This window comes from Danio rerio, chromosome 2, assembly GCF_049306965.1.
Source record: "Danio rerio strain Tuebingen ecotype United States chromosome 2, GRCz12tu, whole genome shotgun sequence".
In the NCBI taxonomy this organism is placed as follows: Eukaryota; Metazoa; Chordata; class Actinopteri; order Cypriniformes; family Danionidae; genus Danio; species Danio rerio.
Window position 1 is genome coordinate 26,598,172 of NC_133177.1, and position 17,983 is coordinate 26,616,154.

General features: G+C 35.6%; 1 protein-coding gene across 1 annotated transcript in view; it reads left to right on the forward strand.

The window, feature by feature from the left end:
- The window catches only part of kifap3b (kinesin-associated protein 3b), a 70,632-nt gene that overhangs the window by 45,662 nt on the left and 6,987 nt on the right, over positions 1 to 17,983 (forward strand). The window contains exons 18-19 of the mRNA NM_001144045.1: positions 6,119 to 6,284; positions 9,582 to 9,663. Coding sequence (NP_001137517.1) covers positions 6,119 to 6,284; positions 9,582 to 9,663 — 248 coding nt within the window. The remainder of the gene's footprint in view (positions 1 to 6,118; positions 6,285 to 9,581; positions 9,664 to 17,983) is intronic.

Below are 17,983 nucleotides of genomic sequence, written 5' to 3' on the forward strand. Positions count from 1 at the left end.
CTGCGCTACAAGAAAACAGACATTTTGAAGAATCCAGCTCATTGTTTTTGTTTATTGACAAAGACAAACATTTCAGAATATCTTTAAATATCTGACAGGAAAAAAAGGTTCTGTAATGTTGGGTGCAGGTCTGTGTGAGTGTGTGCTCTCTCTGGTACTCTGGCCCCGGGCTCCCGCGCAGAACTGTACTGCTGTCCACATGATGAATGGACAGAGCAGAGAAAAGAGAAACAGGGCTTATTTACTCAGGTTCTGCCACAGGGGGGCCGCGCCTGATTAATCCGTATTTTCATTCAGCGGAGCAGGCGGCGGCAGGACGCCTCTGTGGGCCTTTAGACCCAGGACAGAGAGTTGGTCTTGAGCTCTGAGCTCCAGCGGCCCCTGCTGTGCCTCCGCCGTACAGAGCTAATACTGCAGCGCTAATCAAACCAATGCCAACCAAGACCTCGTTTACACTTTATAATGTTTCTGTTTGCCATAAACCAATTAATTTTCTTCTCAATTTAGTGTAGCTACAAAATATTATTTAGAAAACCACAAATATTTGTTGATTAATGAAGTCGCATGTATTAATAGACATTGTTCGTATAGTAGTTTTTGATTCATAGATGTATTTTTGTTTAGTTTTGTTTTATTTAGGCTTTCATATTGCATTATAGTATTTTGATCTCTACTTCTACAAATTTGATTGTGAAACTTTAACTTTACAGTTTTACAAAGCATCTTTGTTGACATTTTTTAAAAAAGTTTATATTATATATTATTATTTATATATTTTGGAGGTCTCCAACAACATGCTGACATGCGTGCAAGGTCAAAAAACACTTTCATTGTCTGATAATGTGCATTTCTTATTACCTAATTATCACAAAGACTCCCATATTATTTGTTCAGCGAATCATTTGTTCCCAAACCCCTCCTTAGCGCAATGCTAGAATTGGGCTGAATTGGACCGATAATCCAGTCTGTTGTGATTGGTTGACTGTGTTCAGCTCGAGACAGAAAGAAATGCCCACCACGGCTACAGTATGAAGTAGCACAAAGTATGTGAGAGCCCAGTGCAGGAATGCACTAAAGCAATGCAGTTAAACACCAGCATATTACTCTACTCTTAACCCTAACCCCAAGAAATAACAACGACACATAAAGTATTAATCCACACTGTGGCAAAAGTTGAACTATTTTAAAACTTGACCGTGACACGCGTGTGAGAAAAAGCTGGTGACTATAGCAACAAACAGCAGAGGATCGCCAGTTCCGGAATGCATTTAAATCGATAAAGGAAAAAGCTGATTTTGGACGCGATATGTGAACAGCCCCATACAGATTTAACCTGAGAGATACAGTACAAGTATTGATCTATAATAGATATGTGATTACAAGCCGCTCGGGGCCATTACAACTTAAAACACACAATTAAACACATATTTTGCAAACTTCACAAAACAAGGCAATAATTTTAGTGACTCTTTAAATTATTTGGTGATGTACCGTGTCATCGTTGATGCAATCAATCAAAAGATCCAAACCCAACTCAATACGTTTATTCGACTCTGAGTCAACTATTTCGCTAAAGAATCAATTGTTTTAAACACTGTGCACTTTCAGATTTAAACCTCAGCTCAATGTTTTCATTCACTTAGAGATGTGTTATACACTGCATGGAAGCTCATTTTAAAAACCATAATAGGAGCTCTTCAATATTGCAAGTATTTCAGTGTCCAGTGGCTGCTGTCTAGTTGCCAACATTTTTCAGAAGATCATATATGGTGTTCAACAGAAGAAGAATGTTGGGTTCCCCTTCAGGAGGAGAATTCTATGCTATGTGGAAACTTCCACTATGGGGATTTCATCAGAATCCAATCATCTGAAAGAGTATATAAACAGGCCAATGAAATGCCAGTGAGTTGGCAGAGTCAGCATGCACAGCTGGCGCTACTTACTTATAATAAAAGTGCAGCGTGTGCCAAGCTGAGCATCCTTTTCTAGCTGAAGAGACTTTCACACTCAGCTAAAGGGCAATTATTATGGCAAATGAACATAGCTTTTCATAGCTTTTTTGTTTATATTAACATAAAACACTGTTTATTGACCGTTTTGATTCTATAATGCAACATATTTGACAGCATTACAGTATATTCAACTGAAGTTCACTCCATTCTAATTCTTGCCAATTCAAAACTGTAAAAAAAAAAATAATAATAATAATAATGTATATGTTAAGTGACCTAAAAGTTTTTCTCACAAACTTTCTCAATACCATTTGAACTGAAAGTTGCTACCCACATTTATTTCAGTATGAAAGAACTTCTTTCTTACTAAAACGTTTTCTTACTATCAATATTATAAAAGCTCTATAAGAATTAAGATGAACTGGCTTGAATTGAATATGATGATGTTTTACCAACTGTTTATGCACCCCTCATTTCATCTTTCCCTTGCAGCAAACAAATGGTTGGCGGTGTGGAAAGTGAATTTCAGCCAATCCATCAAGCTGACATAATCAGATATGATATTTTTATATTATGTACTGTTATATTTTAGATTGTTAAAAATTTTTACTTTTTTAATACATAATTTATTTCAGTGGAATAACTTGCATGGATTAATTTTTCACATTAACACTTACGATATGCACAAAAAAAACTTTGTAAATATAATGTGAACTTTAAAAGTTCCGTAAAGTGCTTTGAAATATGCTTTTTTTTTATTAAAGTTTGACTTATTCACAACTGAAACATGACAACAGGGCCAGACATATACTCCTTTATTTAAAAAGCAGCCAATGGTGTTTAGTTTTATTCACAGTTCTGCCAGTGAAAGAGGTTGAGATCAGTTGTGGAAAGAGTACTGAAAAAGCATACTTAAGTAAAAATACCATTACTTGCCTAAAAATTTAGTGCAAGTAGAGTAAAAGTATCTGTTGTAAATATTACTCAAAGTATGAGTAAAAAGACCTTTCTAAATTACTCAGGAGTAGTGGGTATTACACTGTAAAAAGCTGATGTATTTACATGTAATTTGTAGATATGTGTAACCATAACATTCTGTAGTGCATTTAGTTATTGCCCAGCAGGCGATATAGCCCATAAGACGTTAATATTAGGTTAGTTTTAGGTTGTGATGTCAGGTGACCAAAATTCAATGTATAGCCAACGTCTAAGGACAACACTATTTTGATGTCCAATAATGACGTCAAATAACGTTAATATTTGGTTGATTTTAGGTTGTGTTGGAAAGTGACTAAAATCCAATGTCGAGCCAACATCTTACACCAACGTCATATTTACATCAAATACTGACATTTATTCTTTAGGTATGGCAATCAAAATCCAATGTCTGATAGACGTCATAGTGACAACTTCAAGCTGTAACATAATCAGACGTTGATATTTGGTTGGTTTTAGGTTAGACGTTGGACATTGACGTTGGCTTGATGTTGAGTTCTGATGTCAACCTGATTTTTTATTACCAAAAAAAATTGCAACGTCCGTGATGTTGGGGTACTATGTCAGTCTGATGTCATATTGACATCTTGTGCCTGCTGAGTGTTTAAGGCCATTTTTCTGGGTCAATGCGTGTACAGATTTTGGACATCTTCTTGGACACTTTTAATGCTCCCAAACAGTTTTCTGCAATTATAAAGCACACATGTCTTGAGGTAGTTCATTATGATGGGATTTACCTTCTATGTGTGATCTGATTGGACAGAAATCACAGGACTGATTTTTCTAATCACCATAGACAAGAAATAATAAAGTAGTGACTGCAGGTTGAAGGAAAGTAGTGATGTAAAAGTACCAATACTGCACTAAAAGTATACTCAAGGGAAAGCAAAAGTACATATATATAAAACTACTTAGTAAATTACAATTCCTGAGAAAAACTACTCAGTTAGTTAAGTCAAGTCAAGTCAAGTTTTATTATTTGTCACATACATAGTTATACAAAGTATGACCAGCAGTGAAATGTAGGTCAGGTCCGCTCCAGAGATAGATAAATAATAAGGGGAAAAAAAAAAAAATTGTGCAAAAAAAGATGTGCAAAAAATTATACAAGGTAATAAGAATAGCAGCAATATGAGGTACTTATAAATATGACTACTACAGTGATAAATACGAAAAAATCAAGTAATGTGTAACACCGGGTTAGAATTTAGCAGCCTGAATTTAGCAGCCTGATGGCCTGGGGAAAGAAACTCCTCCTAAGTCTCTCAGTTTTTGCCATCAAGCTACGGAAACGTTTTCTAGATGGAAGCAAAGTGAATAGATAATTGTCAGGATGGTTTAAGTCCTTACAGATTTTAACAGCTCTATTTTTACAGCGTTTAAAATAGATGTCCTGCAAGGAGGGTCATTTGAGTCATTTGAGTATTTGTAATTAGTTACTTTACACCACTGGTTGAGATCAAGTGCGTCAAATGAAAAGCAAATGAAAAAGCATCTTGAAGAGAGCGTTTGATGAGAAGTTGAAGTTTGAAGTTTGATGTGATGTCAAAAAAATCGTAGATCCATGTTGGCGGAATTGTTTACATCAGGTTTATATCTTATTTTGTCATTGTTTTGGAGCATACTAACCTTTAGACATCCTCAAGAATAGATTATTCATACTTAGTTAACTTTGTCTCCGTAGGGAAATTTCATTTGCAGCATACACTCATAGAGACTTCTGACATTTCACATTTGGCATATATATATATAGTTAAAGTGAGAATTTTTAGCCCCCCTACCTTTTAAAATATTTTCCAGATGATTTTTAACAGAGCAAGTAAATGTTCACAGTATGTCTGATAATATTTTTTCCTTTTGGAGAAAGTCTTATTTGTTTTAATTCAACTAGAATAAAAACCGTTTTAAATTTTTTAAACACCATTTTAAGATCAAAATTATTAGCCCCTTTAAGCTATATATATTTTTTGATAGACTACAGATCAAACCATCGTTATACAATAACTTGCCTAATTACCTTAACTTGCCTAGTTACCCTAATTAACCTAGTTAAGCCTTTAAATGTCACTTTAAGCTGTATAGAAGTGTCTTGAAAAATCTCTAGTCAAATATTATTTACTGTCATCATGACAAAGCTAAAATAAATCAGTTATTAGAGATGAGTTATTAAAACTATTTTAATTAGAAATTTGCTGAAAAATATCTTCTCTTCATTAAACAGAAATTGGGGAAAAAAAACAAACGGGGCAAATAATTCTGACATCACTGCATGTATATAAATAAATCATTTAAAACATGGAAACCCTACTTTAAATAAATATTCAGTCTACTAGCCATCAACTGAAAGAGGAGGAATTCAAAAACTTAATCGCTTGAGGTATAAATGATATTTTTTTCCTATTTTTTACACACCTGGGAACACAATATTGATGACCTGATGGTAACAATTGGAAGGTGTTTGATAAAGGATGTCTTTCATCATTGACAGTCATGATAGCCTTATTTAATACTCTTTCTTTGTATATACTATTGATGTGCACATTACCACATTACTAACATCTAAAAAAAAAAGTTATTTAGATTTCATGGGACCGTTAATAACTGAGGACCAATTATGTACTCAAGCGTCTCTCTCTCTCTTTGATTGGAAGTGCTCTATTAAGATGACGGCAGACTGATGCAGACAGAGTGAAATGCATTTGCAACTGATTCAAATAACACAAAGTCAACTGATTCCCTGTCTCATCAAATGTGCAGGTTTGGCAGAAAGTCTGTGGGCGATGTGTGTGTTGTGTGTGGCACTCCACCCTGTCTGTGGGCACTGCGCCTTTAATCACTGACCACACCGGATTAAAACAGAGATCTGTTTCTCTATGGCACCATCAGCCTAGAGGGAAAACCCTGCTCAGACAGAAGCCCTCATTGTGGCATGAAATATATCTGCCGTGCAGGGTCCGGACGGAGTTTGAAGTCGGTAACGGTGGATGGTAGATTGCCAGGCGTGACAGCGTATGAGACCCTCAGATATTCTGTTGCGGGGAGTTGGCGCTGAGATTCGGAGTGCCAGCGATGTTTTGACAGCTTTAAAATGTATGAATTTGCACAGCTGTGTGGTATGATTTGGGTTAGGGAGGCGAATAAATATACATGTTTGTGTGTGTTCTGTAAAGGAGTACGATGAGGAATGGGGGAAGAAGATCCAAAGCGAGAAGTTTCGCTGGCATAACTCGCAGTGGTTGGAGATGGTGGAGAGCAGACAGATGGAGGACGGCGAGCCCTACATGTATGGAGATGACCCGGAGGCTCTCGAACAGCCCGATCTCTTCTACAGCACTGGTTAGAAAGCACACACATGCATGCTGGTTTTTGGGGGAATATTTAAAATTGTGTTCATAAATACTCACCCTCATGTCATTCCAATCCCTTAAGATCTTCGTTCATGTTCAAAACACAAATTTAGATATTTTAAAAGAAATCTGAGAGATCTTTGACCCTTTATAGATACCAATGATCCAGAGATGTCCTGAAAAGGAACCCAAAACATTGTAACATTGATGTTGTATTGTCACTAGTGTTGGGCAAGTTACTTACCAAAAATATTAATAGATTACAAATGACTGATTATTACTGAAATATTGTAATCTGATTACATTACTAATCACTTCATGTAAAAAAGTAATCAGATTACTAACTACTTTACTTGAAAGTAACTTTTAAAACATATGAAATATACCTATAAAAATAAAACAAGAGCGGAAATATATAGAAATAAACAAGCTGCGGCTCTTTCAGTATATTAATATTCACCTAAAAACATTTCAATGAGTTGATCACAGCAGCTTGACATATTCAAAAGACTCAAAGAGATGTGTGTATATGTGTGAAATGTGTATATTTCATACAAAGTATGAAGCTGATCAGTCAGTTCTTGTCACGTGACTCACGGTTTTCAACTAGTGCACCTGGAAAATGCGAATGTGTGCAATATGCGCTCCGAATATGTGTGCACAAGCCGCACACCTCTCTTGGAAATAACAAACTTATGCGTGCAAAAGATGCAATATGTGAACGGCCCTGTAATCATGCACAAAAATTCAATTTAGTCTGTTTTGGCTGAGTTGGACCGCAGTGTTTTTGGGCAAAAGTGTCCTCCTTGGCGACGAGTGTTGCCGTAAAAGGCTTTCTATTCAAGTGCTTGAACAAATTACTGGTCGAGTTAAAATCAGTCGAAAATTCTTTAAGACAAGACAAATACTGCATTTCACAGCAATATTTTAGTTTTTATGCTCAATGAAATCAAAGCAATGTTTGTATTTCCAATTGATGAAGCAATCACTCTCGTCGGCAACCATTTCAGCTCGCGTTCTCCAGCAATTTAAAAGCGCATGCTTATTAACTGACGTGGCAGTGGAAAACATTTTTAAAAAGAAGCATTTTTTCTTCTAAAAATTATATTTTTATAGTAAACTTAATCAACTGTTATCAAATTACGCAAATTTAAAATGTAATTCGTTACATTGTTTCCCAAAAATGTAGTTAGAATAAAGTAATGTGTAACTGTGGAATGCTAAACCCAACTCTGACTGTCATTAGAGAGAGCAACGAACACACAAGCATCATATTGGCCGTAGTAAATGTCAACCCTGATGTGATGCGGGACACATTGACAAACAAACTACTTTTTATAGTTTTTGGCCAATAAAATGATTCATGAAGTTTGGTATGATTACAGTTAAACCAATGAAATCCCATGTGGAGTTTTGTTTTTGGTGTCTTTTGCGAACTTTGAACATCTCGGGACCATAGCAGTCTATGGAAGATGAGAGAGCTCTCAGAATTCCTCTAAAACAGGGGTGTCAAACTCAATTCCTGAAGAGCCGCAGCCCTGCAGAGTTTAGTTCCACCCTTGCTTCAACACACTAAAGCCTGATTTATACTTCTGCGTCAAGTGACCGGCGTAACCCACGGCGCATGCAACGCGCGTAGCTGTGCATTTATACTTCTGCACGCTGTCTCTGTTGGTCTGCATTAACACTTCCGAAATGCTAGTTGGCAGTGAGGTGTAAATGTTCCTCTGTGTCGAGTTTCTTTGCTGTTGTTTTGCTTTTCCTAAACACTTCCGGGATGTACAAGTGGCTCAAACTCGCTCATTTTGAGGCAGGAACCGGCTGACGTGCAACAACTTTAACTATGAGGTAAACACAAAACAAAACTTACCATCCGGAGCTCCTTCATGGGACTCCACGCTTGTAAACAATCGCTCCGTCAGGCTCACACCATTCACGCGGCTCTCGGTCCCACCCAGACTCGTCAGCGCTACCAATCCGACCAATCACAGAGCTTACGCTACGTGTAGTTACATTTTTTGAGAGGTGCACATCAGCGAAGGCGAAGGGCTATGCGTCAGCGCCATAGCATACGCCGGCGTTTGACGCAGAAGTATAAATCAGCCTTTATGCTGCGCTCACACTAGAATTTGAGCACTCAAAATTCTGTTGTACAGCGCTGTGAAAAGGGGCTGAATTAAACAAGTTTCTTAGACATTAAAAAAAGCGAGCCATTGCTCCATATTTTACATTTCTGTAAAGAGAGGTCATGTTTGACCTATTATTGGTCTCACACAGTCACTTGATTCGATTTCGCAGGTCATGGTTCACCAAGCTTGAACTTTGCAACGCAGCGAATTGCGAAACTTGTCGCACAAGCTTGCGTTTCCAGTCTGTCACATTTGCATGTGTATGAATGGAAGTCTATGTGTAGAAAAGTCCAGTGTGACCACGACTTTACCTGTAGGCTTCAAACAAGCTTAAAGCACTCAATTAGTTTGATCAGTGTGTTTAATTAGGGTTGGAAGTAAACTGTTCAGAGCTGCAGTCCTCCAGGAACTGAGTTTGACACATGTGATCTAAAATATCTTAATTTGTCCTCCAATGATGAATGAATGTCTTTAATTCCTCATTTAATTATAAAAAATCCTTATTAAGCTTCCAGTAGCCATAAATGTTTGCAAGGATTAAAAACCTTTATTTTAGCTCTCAACAAGACAGCGATAAAACTTCACAAACATTGTTGAACAATGACAGTGACTTTTATTAACAAAAAAGATGTAGTAAAAATGTAGTAAAAAGACTAAATATTTTATGTTATTAAAAGCTTTGTGAATTTGAGGGATATTAAAGCTTTGTTAGAAATGAGCTGTACAAATCCAAATTTGTGCTCACTTTGCATGTTTTTACTGCATGACCTGAAATGCACTACATGGGTCGCTTTGGAATAAAAGTGATAAAACGATCCATTTGTTTTCTGGAAAATCTGTTAGAGACCAGATACTCTTTTGAAGAATATGATTGAGACTCCAAAAAAACGTTTTCTTGTCTGCTGATATAACTTGATTGACATCTTATGCTGCAACTTGACAGACATGGAAAGTTGAAACCCTACATTTGTATTTTCCATGAGAATTGTGATGCTGTGTTCTGGTGTGATCGTCCGGCGAGTTGATGTCATCAAAGGCTTATCGTGGCGAGAGGTTGTCAGGAAGACGAATGAGGAGAACTGCTGGTGGAAGTGGCTCTGCTGGGTCTCTGTCTCATGTGTTTGTTTGCTCTGTTTATTGTGTGTGTGTATGTGCAGATGGTATGATGAATCCGGAGCCAGGCATCAGTCCAGACTTCTACAGCCAGTTTCACCCTCAGAATGGAGACTTCAACGCCTGGTGAGTGAGCATCTGTTCCTCTCATCAGCTTATACTGTGTGTAAAATGACTTGCCTTTTCAGTGTATTAATCAATTATATTAGTATTCAAGTAAAATGTATATAAATGATATATGTATACTAGTAAATATAAAGGATTGGAAAAAATGTTTTGGCTAAAAAAGCTCTCTTTTTTACATTGTAAAAAAAAAAAAAAGTCTGCTACCCAATTCTTTTTTACTTAAATCAAATTAACTTTTTTGTTCTAGTCATCTCAACTCACATCTGTAATATAATAATAATGTTATAAATATATTCATTTAAACTTTGTATAACTACAAAAATTTAGTTGAAGCCTGATTAAAAAGCATTTGTAATTACTTTTTAGGTGGTTGAATAATGTCTGTTGTTAGCATTTGGCTAATTAATATTCAGTTTTCACTTGCCAGCAGGGTATTTCTAGACTTTTTTCTCTTGGACAGGAGCCCCCAGTAAAATACAACTGTGCCCCAGTAAAACATTAGTGATAAATCCAGTTCTACAGTTCTATGGATATTATCGTACACTAACACAAGTATATCTGCATGCTGTTATTATTATTTTTTTTTTTGAAAATATGAGGATTAATTCATCCAAAAATGAAATTTGTGTTCATAAATACTCACCCTGAGATCTTTGTTCATTTTTAAAACAGAAATTTAGATTTTTTTTTTTTTGAAAGAAACCCGAGAGAAAGTGAAATACCACAGTACCCCAGTAAACATTAGTGATAAATGCAGTTCTGACAATGGATATTACAACTTGATAATCAATAACTGATAGTCAATAGAATCAGAACTAGTTGTTTAAGAATGAACAACCATAATTATTATAAAGTTAATATCACTGAAGTAAAATAGGTGCACCATTAGGGTTGAAAATGTAATTAAGAAGCAATGAAAAGGAGTCTAGCAGCTCTTATGATAAAAGAAATAACATTATCAATGTAAGTCTATCACCATGTTTCAGCTTTTAAGACTTCACCAGGGTCTGTTAGGGTAATATAATGAAAGTATAACAAAACCCCCTAAAATAACTCCTATAACACATTAATAAATGTTAAGTGGGTTTTTATGTACTGGATGTGGATGGAGGTTATTCAGGCAATTACAGTACATATGGTACTTACATACTGAAGTCTTAAAAGCAAAGTTCACCCAGAAATATGTAATAATTGCTCGTCCTCCTGTTGTTCTAAACACACTGTTTCCTTGGAAAAATATTAATTTTTACTTTGATAAGCAGTTTGCGTTGGAGACCACTAGGAGGTTTCCCAGTTCACTAGGTAGTTAGAGGAACTGCAAACTGTTGCCCAGAGAAGTAAGATTTTACCTAAGGAAATTTTCCTGGTTTCATTCATACTAGTTGGAACCAGTATGTCTTGAAACACTTTATTTTTTGCTGTTTTTATGCAATGTTGACTTCAACAGTATTACAGTTGAAGTCAGAATTATTATTATTATTATTAGCTATTATTTTTTCCCCAAGTTCTGTTTAACGGAGAACATTTTTTAACACATTTTTAATCATAATAGTTTTAATAACTCATTTCAAATAACTGCTATATTTAATCTATGCCATGAAGACAGCCAATAATATTTGACTAGATATTTTTCAAGACACTTATATATACATACAATTATATATACATTATATATACTCATATACAGCTTAAAGTGACATTTAAAGGCTTAACTGGGTTAATTAGGTTAACTAGGCAGGTTAGGGTAATTAGCCAAGTTATTGTATAACAATGGTTTGTTCTGTAGACTATCAAAAAATATAGCTTTAAGGGGCTAATAATTTTAACCCCAAATTTTTTTTATTTATTATTAAAAACAGTTTTTATTCTAGCCGAAATAAAACAAATAAGTAGAAAAAATATTGTCCAGTAGAAAAAATATTGTCACACATACTGTGAAAATTCCCTTCCTTTGTTAAACATAAATTGTGAAATATTTAAAAATAATATATAATATTTAATATTTAGAAATGTTTAAAAGAAAAAAAAAAAAACTCAAAGGGGAGCTAATAATTCTGAAATTAACTGTATATGTTGGGGAACAGTGTTGGGTGTTATTAGTGACAGAGTAACTAGTCACTGTAATTAAATTACTTATCCACTGAAAAAATAATGGGGCGGCACAGTGGTTCAGTGGTTAGTGCTATCGCCTCACAGCAAGAAGGTTGCTCAATTGATTCCCGGCTGGGCCAGTTGGCCTTTCTGTGTGGAGTTTGAATGTTCTCCTTGTATTGGTGTGGGTTTCCTCCGCTTGTTCTGGTTTCCCCACAGTCCAAAGACATGCGCTGTAGGTGAATTGAATAAAAAATAAATTGGCTGCAGTGTAGAGTATATGTGTGTGTGTGGATGTTTCCCAATACAGGGTTGCAGCTGGAAGTGCATCCGCTGTGTAAAACATATGCTGGAAAAGTTGCCAGTTCATTCCACTGTGGTGACCTCTGAAATAGAGACTAAGCCGAAGGAAAAGGAATGTATTTAAAAATAATGATAAAATAACGGATACTTTTCATTTTAAGGTAATTTTTTAAAATATACTTGCTGTAAATATTTTAAACAGTCCTGTATAAATCAGTTCAGAGAAGCAGAGTGAATTGTTTTTGTTGTTGTACAAATATATTTATCAGAATAATTCATAATAAAGGAGGTTGCATTTATAAAGACGATTGCACACGACTAAGAAACGATGAATTGGGTAAAAAATATTGACAAAATATGATGTATATATGAACTATTGTGTAATCAGGGCTTGACATTAACTTTTTTCATCACCAGCCACTGTGGCTAGTAGTTTTTCAAAGTTACTAGCCAATTGCCATTTTCACTAGCTACAATTTTGTTGTTGGGAAAATATATTTTATATGCATATATTTGACTTTGTCATGCTAAAATTACTTGATTAAAATTTTTGTTATGTCCACATGCCTCTAACTTTTTTTTTATTATTTCACATGACTTTTTAGGGCTCAACACTAAGGATTTACCTTTTTTTTTCTCTGGCCGCACCAAACAAATTATTTTCTTGACATCAATTTGTTAAAATAATCTAAATATAGCTGTATGCATGCACTTTTTATTCAACAAAATGTTCTTTAAAAAACAATTGACATGGAATTTTTATTCTCGTGTATCTAAAACTATAAACAGCAGTTTGTCCAGACTAAAGGTCACAGATCATCAGGTAAATATAGATAAATGAACAGTTAATCTCTTATTAAAGCAATGTTTTTATAAAGGATGATAATTAAACCTTATTAACAAAAATAACTCCAAGTAAAAGAAGCATTCTATATGCAATAATGACAACATGATCACCTGCAAACGGTTATCCTTAGGCACAATAATAATCTGTTCAAAGAATGGTAAAAGCGAAAGCGGCAACCGCTGCTGCATACAAAAAAAACTGGAGATCTCTTAAAGGCAGCACTACTTTTTTCCAATCTATTTCAAAGGGAAATGATCCCAACAGTTGTGTTTCCAGGCACGGTTGTTGTGCGCAAGGAAACGAGAGCTTTTAAGCACTCGCGCTCATCACAGCAGCTTTATCTCGCTCACAACGTCAGTGAGTAGTATTGAGTAGTTAAGTTACTGTTCATATAAAGCCATTAGAAAAAGTTATTTAAATACAATTTTAATGTTGTAATTAGTAATTAGTTACTTTTTTAAGGTTATACGTAACCAACTTTGAGTAGGAACTATAACATTTTATAAAATGACAAAGCTGCGGTCTCAAATTTTAAAGATAATTTGCATTGCTCAGAGAAAAACCGAGATGCAGGTTTGAATGACATGGAGATGCTATTGTTGTTGATTGTCTTTATTTTGTTGAAATTCTCTAAAGTTCAATGGTAATGTTTAAAGAGAAGGTGAAAATTTTTTTTTTGTTTGTTTGTTTTTTCAATCTTTTCATGTTATTTCTTATCATTTGGAGGATATAATAATTAGTTCTACTATGTCTGTCTGATGCTTTCTTTCTCCACACTTTTGGCCCAAAAATAAACATGCCTTTCAAGTCCTGTACAGCCAAATATATTGTCCTCATTCCTCAAAAAACACACACATATGCGTAGAGATGAAGAACGTTTCACCTCACCTCTGATCCATCAGGAAATGGCTTCATCACTTGTGTTTGATATGCAGCTCTGATTCTGCATACTTACCTTTGTAGTCTAAACTAAGCCCTAATAAGTGCATACCCGATGCGAAGGCTTTTCCTGGAGATGTTTATAATGCGCTCTGAGCTTTGTATGGAGAATGCGCTGCTCGTCAGCCTGTTTGTTTTGGCTGGGTGTGGATTTGGGCACTTTTGCAGACGGACGGCTAGGCGTTGAGTGCCGAAGGGCTGTCATGTGGGTGAGGATAGAGACGGGGATCCAGATGGAGGAGGCGGCTATCCAGCGGCTCTTTGTAAAACGATACATGTCAAATATACACTGAGGGTTGGGGTGGTGGGAGGTGGGCAACGTGGGATGAATGGTTTAATTTGAGCGAGCAGCTCTGAGTGACAGAGGTTACCATAATAATCAAATAGAGTCTCAGTCTTTACTTTAGACGCTTGTGAAACGAGGTGTGTGAACGCAAGGCTTTTGGAGTGGTTTGGCTTCAGGACCAAGCGGAGACTGGTATTTGATTAGCTCAAGTGGTCCGTCATGATTCATGTGCAGGGGTTTTGCTTGATCTAATCAAATTTTATAATGTTAGTTTATGTTTTTTGTTTAAACGGATGTATACTAAGCAGCACAGTTCAGCTATTGTGACATGGCGGTTAAAACTTAAGATTGTTTTAAAACACATTAAATGAATTTCACACTTTTACAGATTCTATCTGATATTTTTTATTAAGTTAATCACATTTAAATGACATTTACTCTTTGTTTGAACGAATTCTTTAAAATGAGCTGAAACAACACAGTTCTTAAGTGTTTGGGGGGACAACTTAATTGTTTTAAAGAACCTTATTATTCCAAGGTGGCAAATTGTCATGGATTTATTAAATTGATGGTATCATAGCTAAGAGTCATGTAAAAGTTAACACAGTTCCCAAGAAAATAATAAGCAAGACAACTGTTTTCAACATGGATAATAATACATTTTAATGGTAATTAAATTTTTCACAGAAAATTATCATATTAGAAAGATTTATGACGGATCATGCAGAATTAAAAATTAGAGCTATAATGATGAAAACTCATCTTTGCCAGCATGTATAGGCAAAATAATTGCAAATATGTACTTAATAAAATGATTATTTTAATAAATAATACTAAAATTATTCATCCATTCATTTTTCAACTCCACACAGAAATGCCAACTGACCCAGCCGAGGCTCGAACAAGCGATCTTCTACTATTATTATTATTGTTGTGTGACACAGTGGCACTGTGGGTAGCACATTCGCCTGACAACAAGAAGGTCATTGGTTTGAGCCTCGACTGGGTCAATTTGCATTTCTGTGAGGAGTTTGCATGTTCTCCCCGTGTTTGTGTGGGTTTCCTCCGATGCTCCGGTTTTCCCCACAAGTCCAAAGACATGCATTACAGGTGAATTGGGTTGAAAACCTGAAAATATTGACCAGCTAGATAACAACCTTACATAATACCATTGCAGTAAAGTTCCCTGATTTTTTCGCCAGAATAAGAATATAGTTCATAGCCATATCTGCCTAGAGAATAACAACTTTTAATTTTCTGTTCGTCTTAGTACACAATGTAAAAACAGAATAGTTGAGCTTTAAATAGGAAAATATCTAAAGACCCTTTTTTTTTTTTTTGAGCGAAATGCTAATGGTCTAATCCAATTCAATGATTTATGCTAAGCTAAGCTAACAGTGCTCCTGCCAGACCCGGAGATCAGCTGAATGAATTAAAAAACTCAACTGCGCTGTAAAAATATCTGTGAATTACCAGTTTCCGTATTTTTGTGTTTTCTGTTTATTTACGATTATGAATTGCATTTTGGGATCTTGATCTCAGCTCTGTTGACATTTGATATTGAAAATTCAAAGTTGCAGTTTTACAAAGTGACTTTTATTGACATTTTAGAAGTTTGAAATATTATAATGTAAATATATAGAGAAATAAGCCTTCAAAATAATAGAGAATGTACTGCTAATTTGTTATAAAGTATTTGTACTTTAATAAACAACACTAACTTAGACAATACAGTATATCACTTTAAAAATGTTCATAAAAGTCACTTTTTCAAACTTATCAAGGTTAAAAGTTGTTGGAAGAAAGATTAAGATCCCATAATTAAATTCAAATGCATAAATTAATAAGGTTAAAATAAAAGTTAATAAAACATAAATCACAAAATACTAAAAACTGCTAATTTATGGATATTTTTAACAGTGTGTTTAACTCCAAAGGATATAAATGAGTAAAATGAGTCTGTTAAGGCAGAGTGTTCCTTTAAAAGCCATAAAAGGTCAACATATGACAGTTTTTAAAACTAAACACACTGTTACCCACATAACAATCAGCAGATCACTGTTAATTCCCACCACTAGAGTTTGAGAATGAAGACAGATGATGTACTGAATCCAACCCAGAGTGGTCAACTTTACACACTGTCTGCAGATGCTCCACTGATGGCTGCGAGGAGTAAAAACACAGTTTGGTGTGCGTGTCTTTTGTGTGCACGCATCAGACTGACAAATCTGCCTTTATTCAAGCCGTGTGGCACTGCGTGTCCCTAAAGCCTTGGGGAAAATGCTTTAAACGCAGGAGGAAAATAGAAAACAGGGCCATGGAGACGCAATCAGGCAAAGGAAAGTGGGAGGAGGGGGTGTTGTTGATTTGACACAGCACAAGGTAGAATGTGTAACTCGAGTAGTGACAGGACTGAGAGATCAAAGAGCAACTTAGGGGGAAAAAAGTTCTTTTTTTAAAGGAGTGGAGAGCCGTTTCCTGTGCAAACACACTCTTCTGAGCTATGAAACAATGTCTGGTTAAAAGGGCCTTTTTTACGGGCACCTTTGGCCGTTTCCTTCTCCAGAGCATTAGAGGTGACCGGGCTCCCCATGAGCTGTCAATCGCACCCCTGCTCGGCTTTTATTGCCCTGTTTTGAAGCCCTGTGCAGGATGAGGTGACAGCCGACTCATAATTGGACAGGAATGTGAATCAGGAGGCCGATATAAATGGTCAAAGATAATCACATTAAAACTATTCGTTCACCCTAAAACTATAATTCTGTTATATTAACTCACCATCACTTAGGTCCAGGCACATCTTCAGAGCACAGATTTTTTTTTAAAAATGTGTGAGTTCCTCCATTGAAACTGTTCAATCTTAACAACCTTAAATGTTTTGAGCTTTTGCACATTTTAAGTAGTTAATCTTGGTTTATTATTGAGTCGATTCCCCCCAAAGCCTGGGCCACAAAACCAATTTTGTCATAAGAGCAGATTGTTTTTTTAAATTCAGATGTAAACATCATCTAAAAAAAATGTACAAATGAGCTTTGATGTTTGGAACTTAAATAAACAAGCAAGATTAATGTTTGGGTGTTTAAGACAGGACAATATTTGGGCAAGATACCACTATTTGAAAATCTGCAATTCGAGGGTTCCAATTAAAGTTCCTAGCAATGCATATTACCAAAGACTATAAAATACACAAGACATGTCACTCATATAGTTTTGAAAAAGAAAAAGTGTAACGCTCAATATGGCAATTGAAGGCCCGCCTACTAGTACAGGAGCCAATCATCCATTACTACAGTCTGACAATTGTCAGGGGCAGAAGCTCGGATCAGACGTGTGCTTTTACACACTGGAATCTCAGCGTATACTTGCTTCACAGATACATCCACATAAAGCTTCACATCTGTACTTGAACCAACTATACTTGAAAACAAAAGTTTTTTTGGTGTTGTAATCTGTAGCAATCATGAGGTACACTCACATCACATGACAGCAACTACTTAAACACTCACAAACTTGCAAACAAAGAGTCGTTTTCATTTCTAAAGGAGATTCATCATCAAGACCTAGTTGTGAATTACTTCTGAAGAGCAGTGCAATCTGACAAAGCATTATTCAGAAGATGATGATGTGTAACACTGCTATAAATGAGGTTGGTGTCGTGATCTCGTTGTTTTCTAAAACAAACAAACATAAACCTAAAAACCTAAAAAAAATTGCTGATTTTCTATGATTCTAGTTTTTAGAAATGAAACTCATGAGGTAGTGGCTGCTTAATTTTATTGGTGGTACCAAATATGTGATGTAATCATAAGCATGACAAACAGTTTTGGAGAATTTGATGTTTTCTCATTAGACAG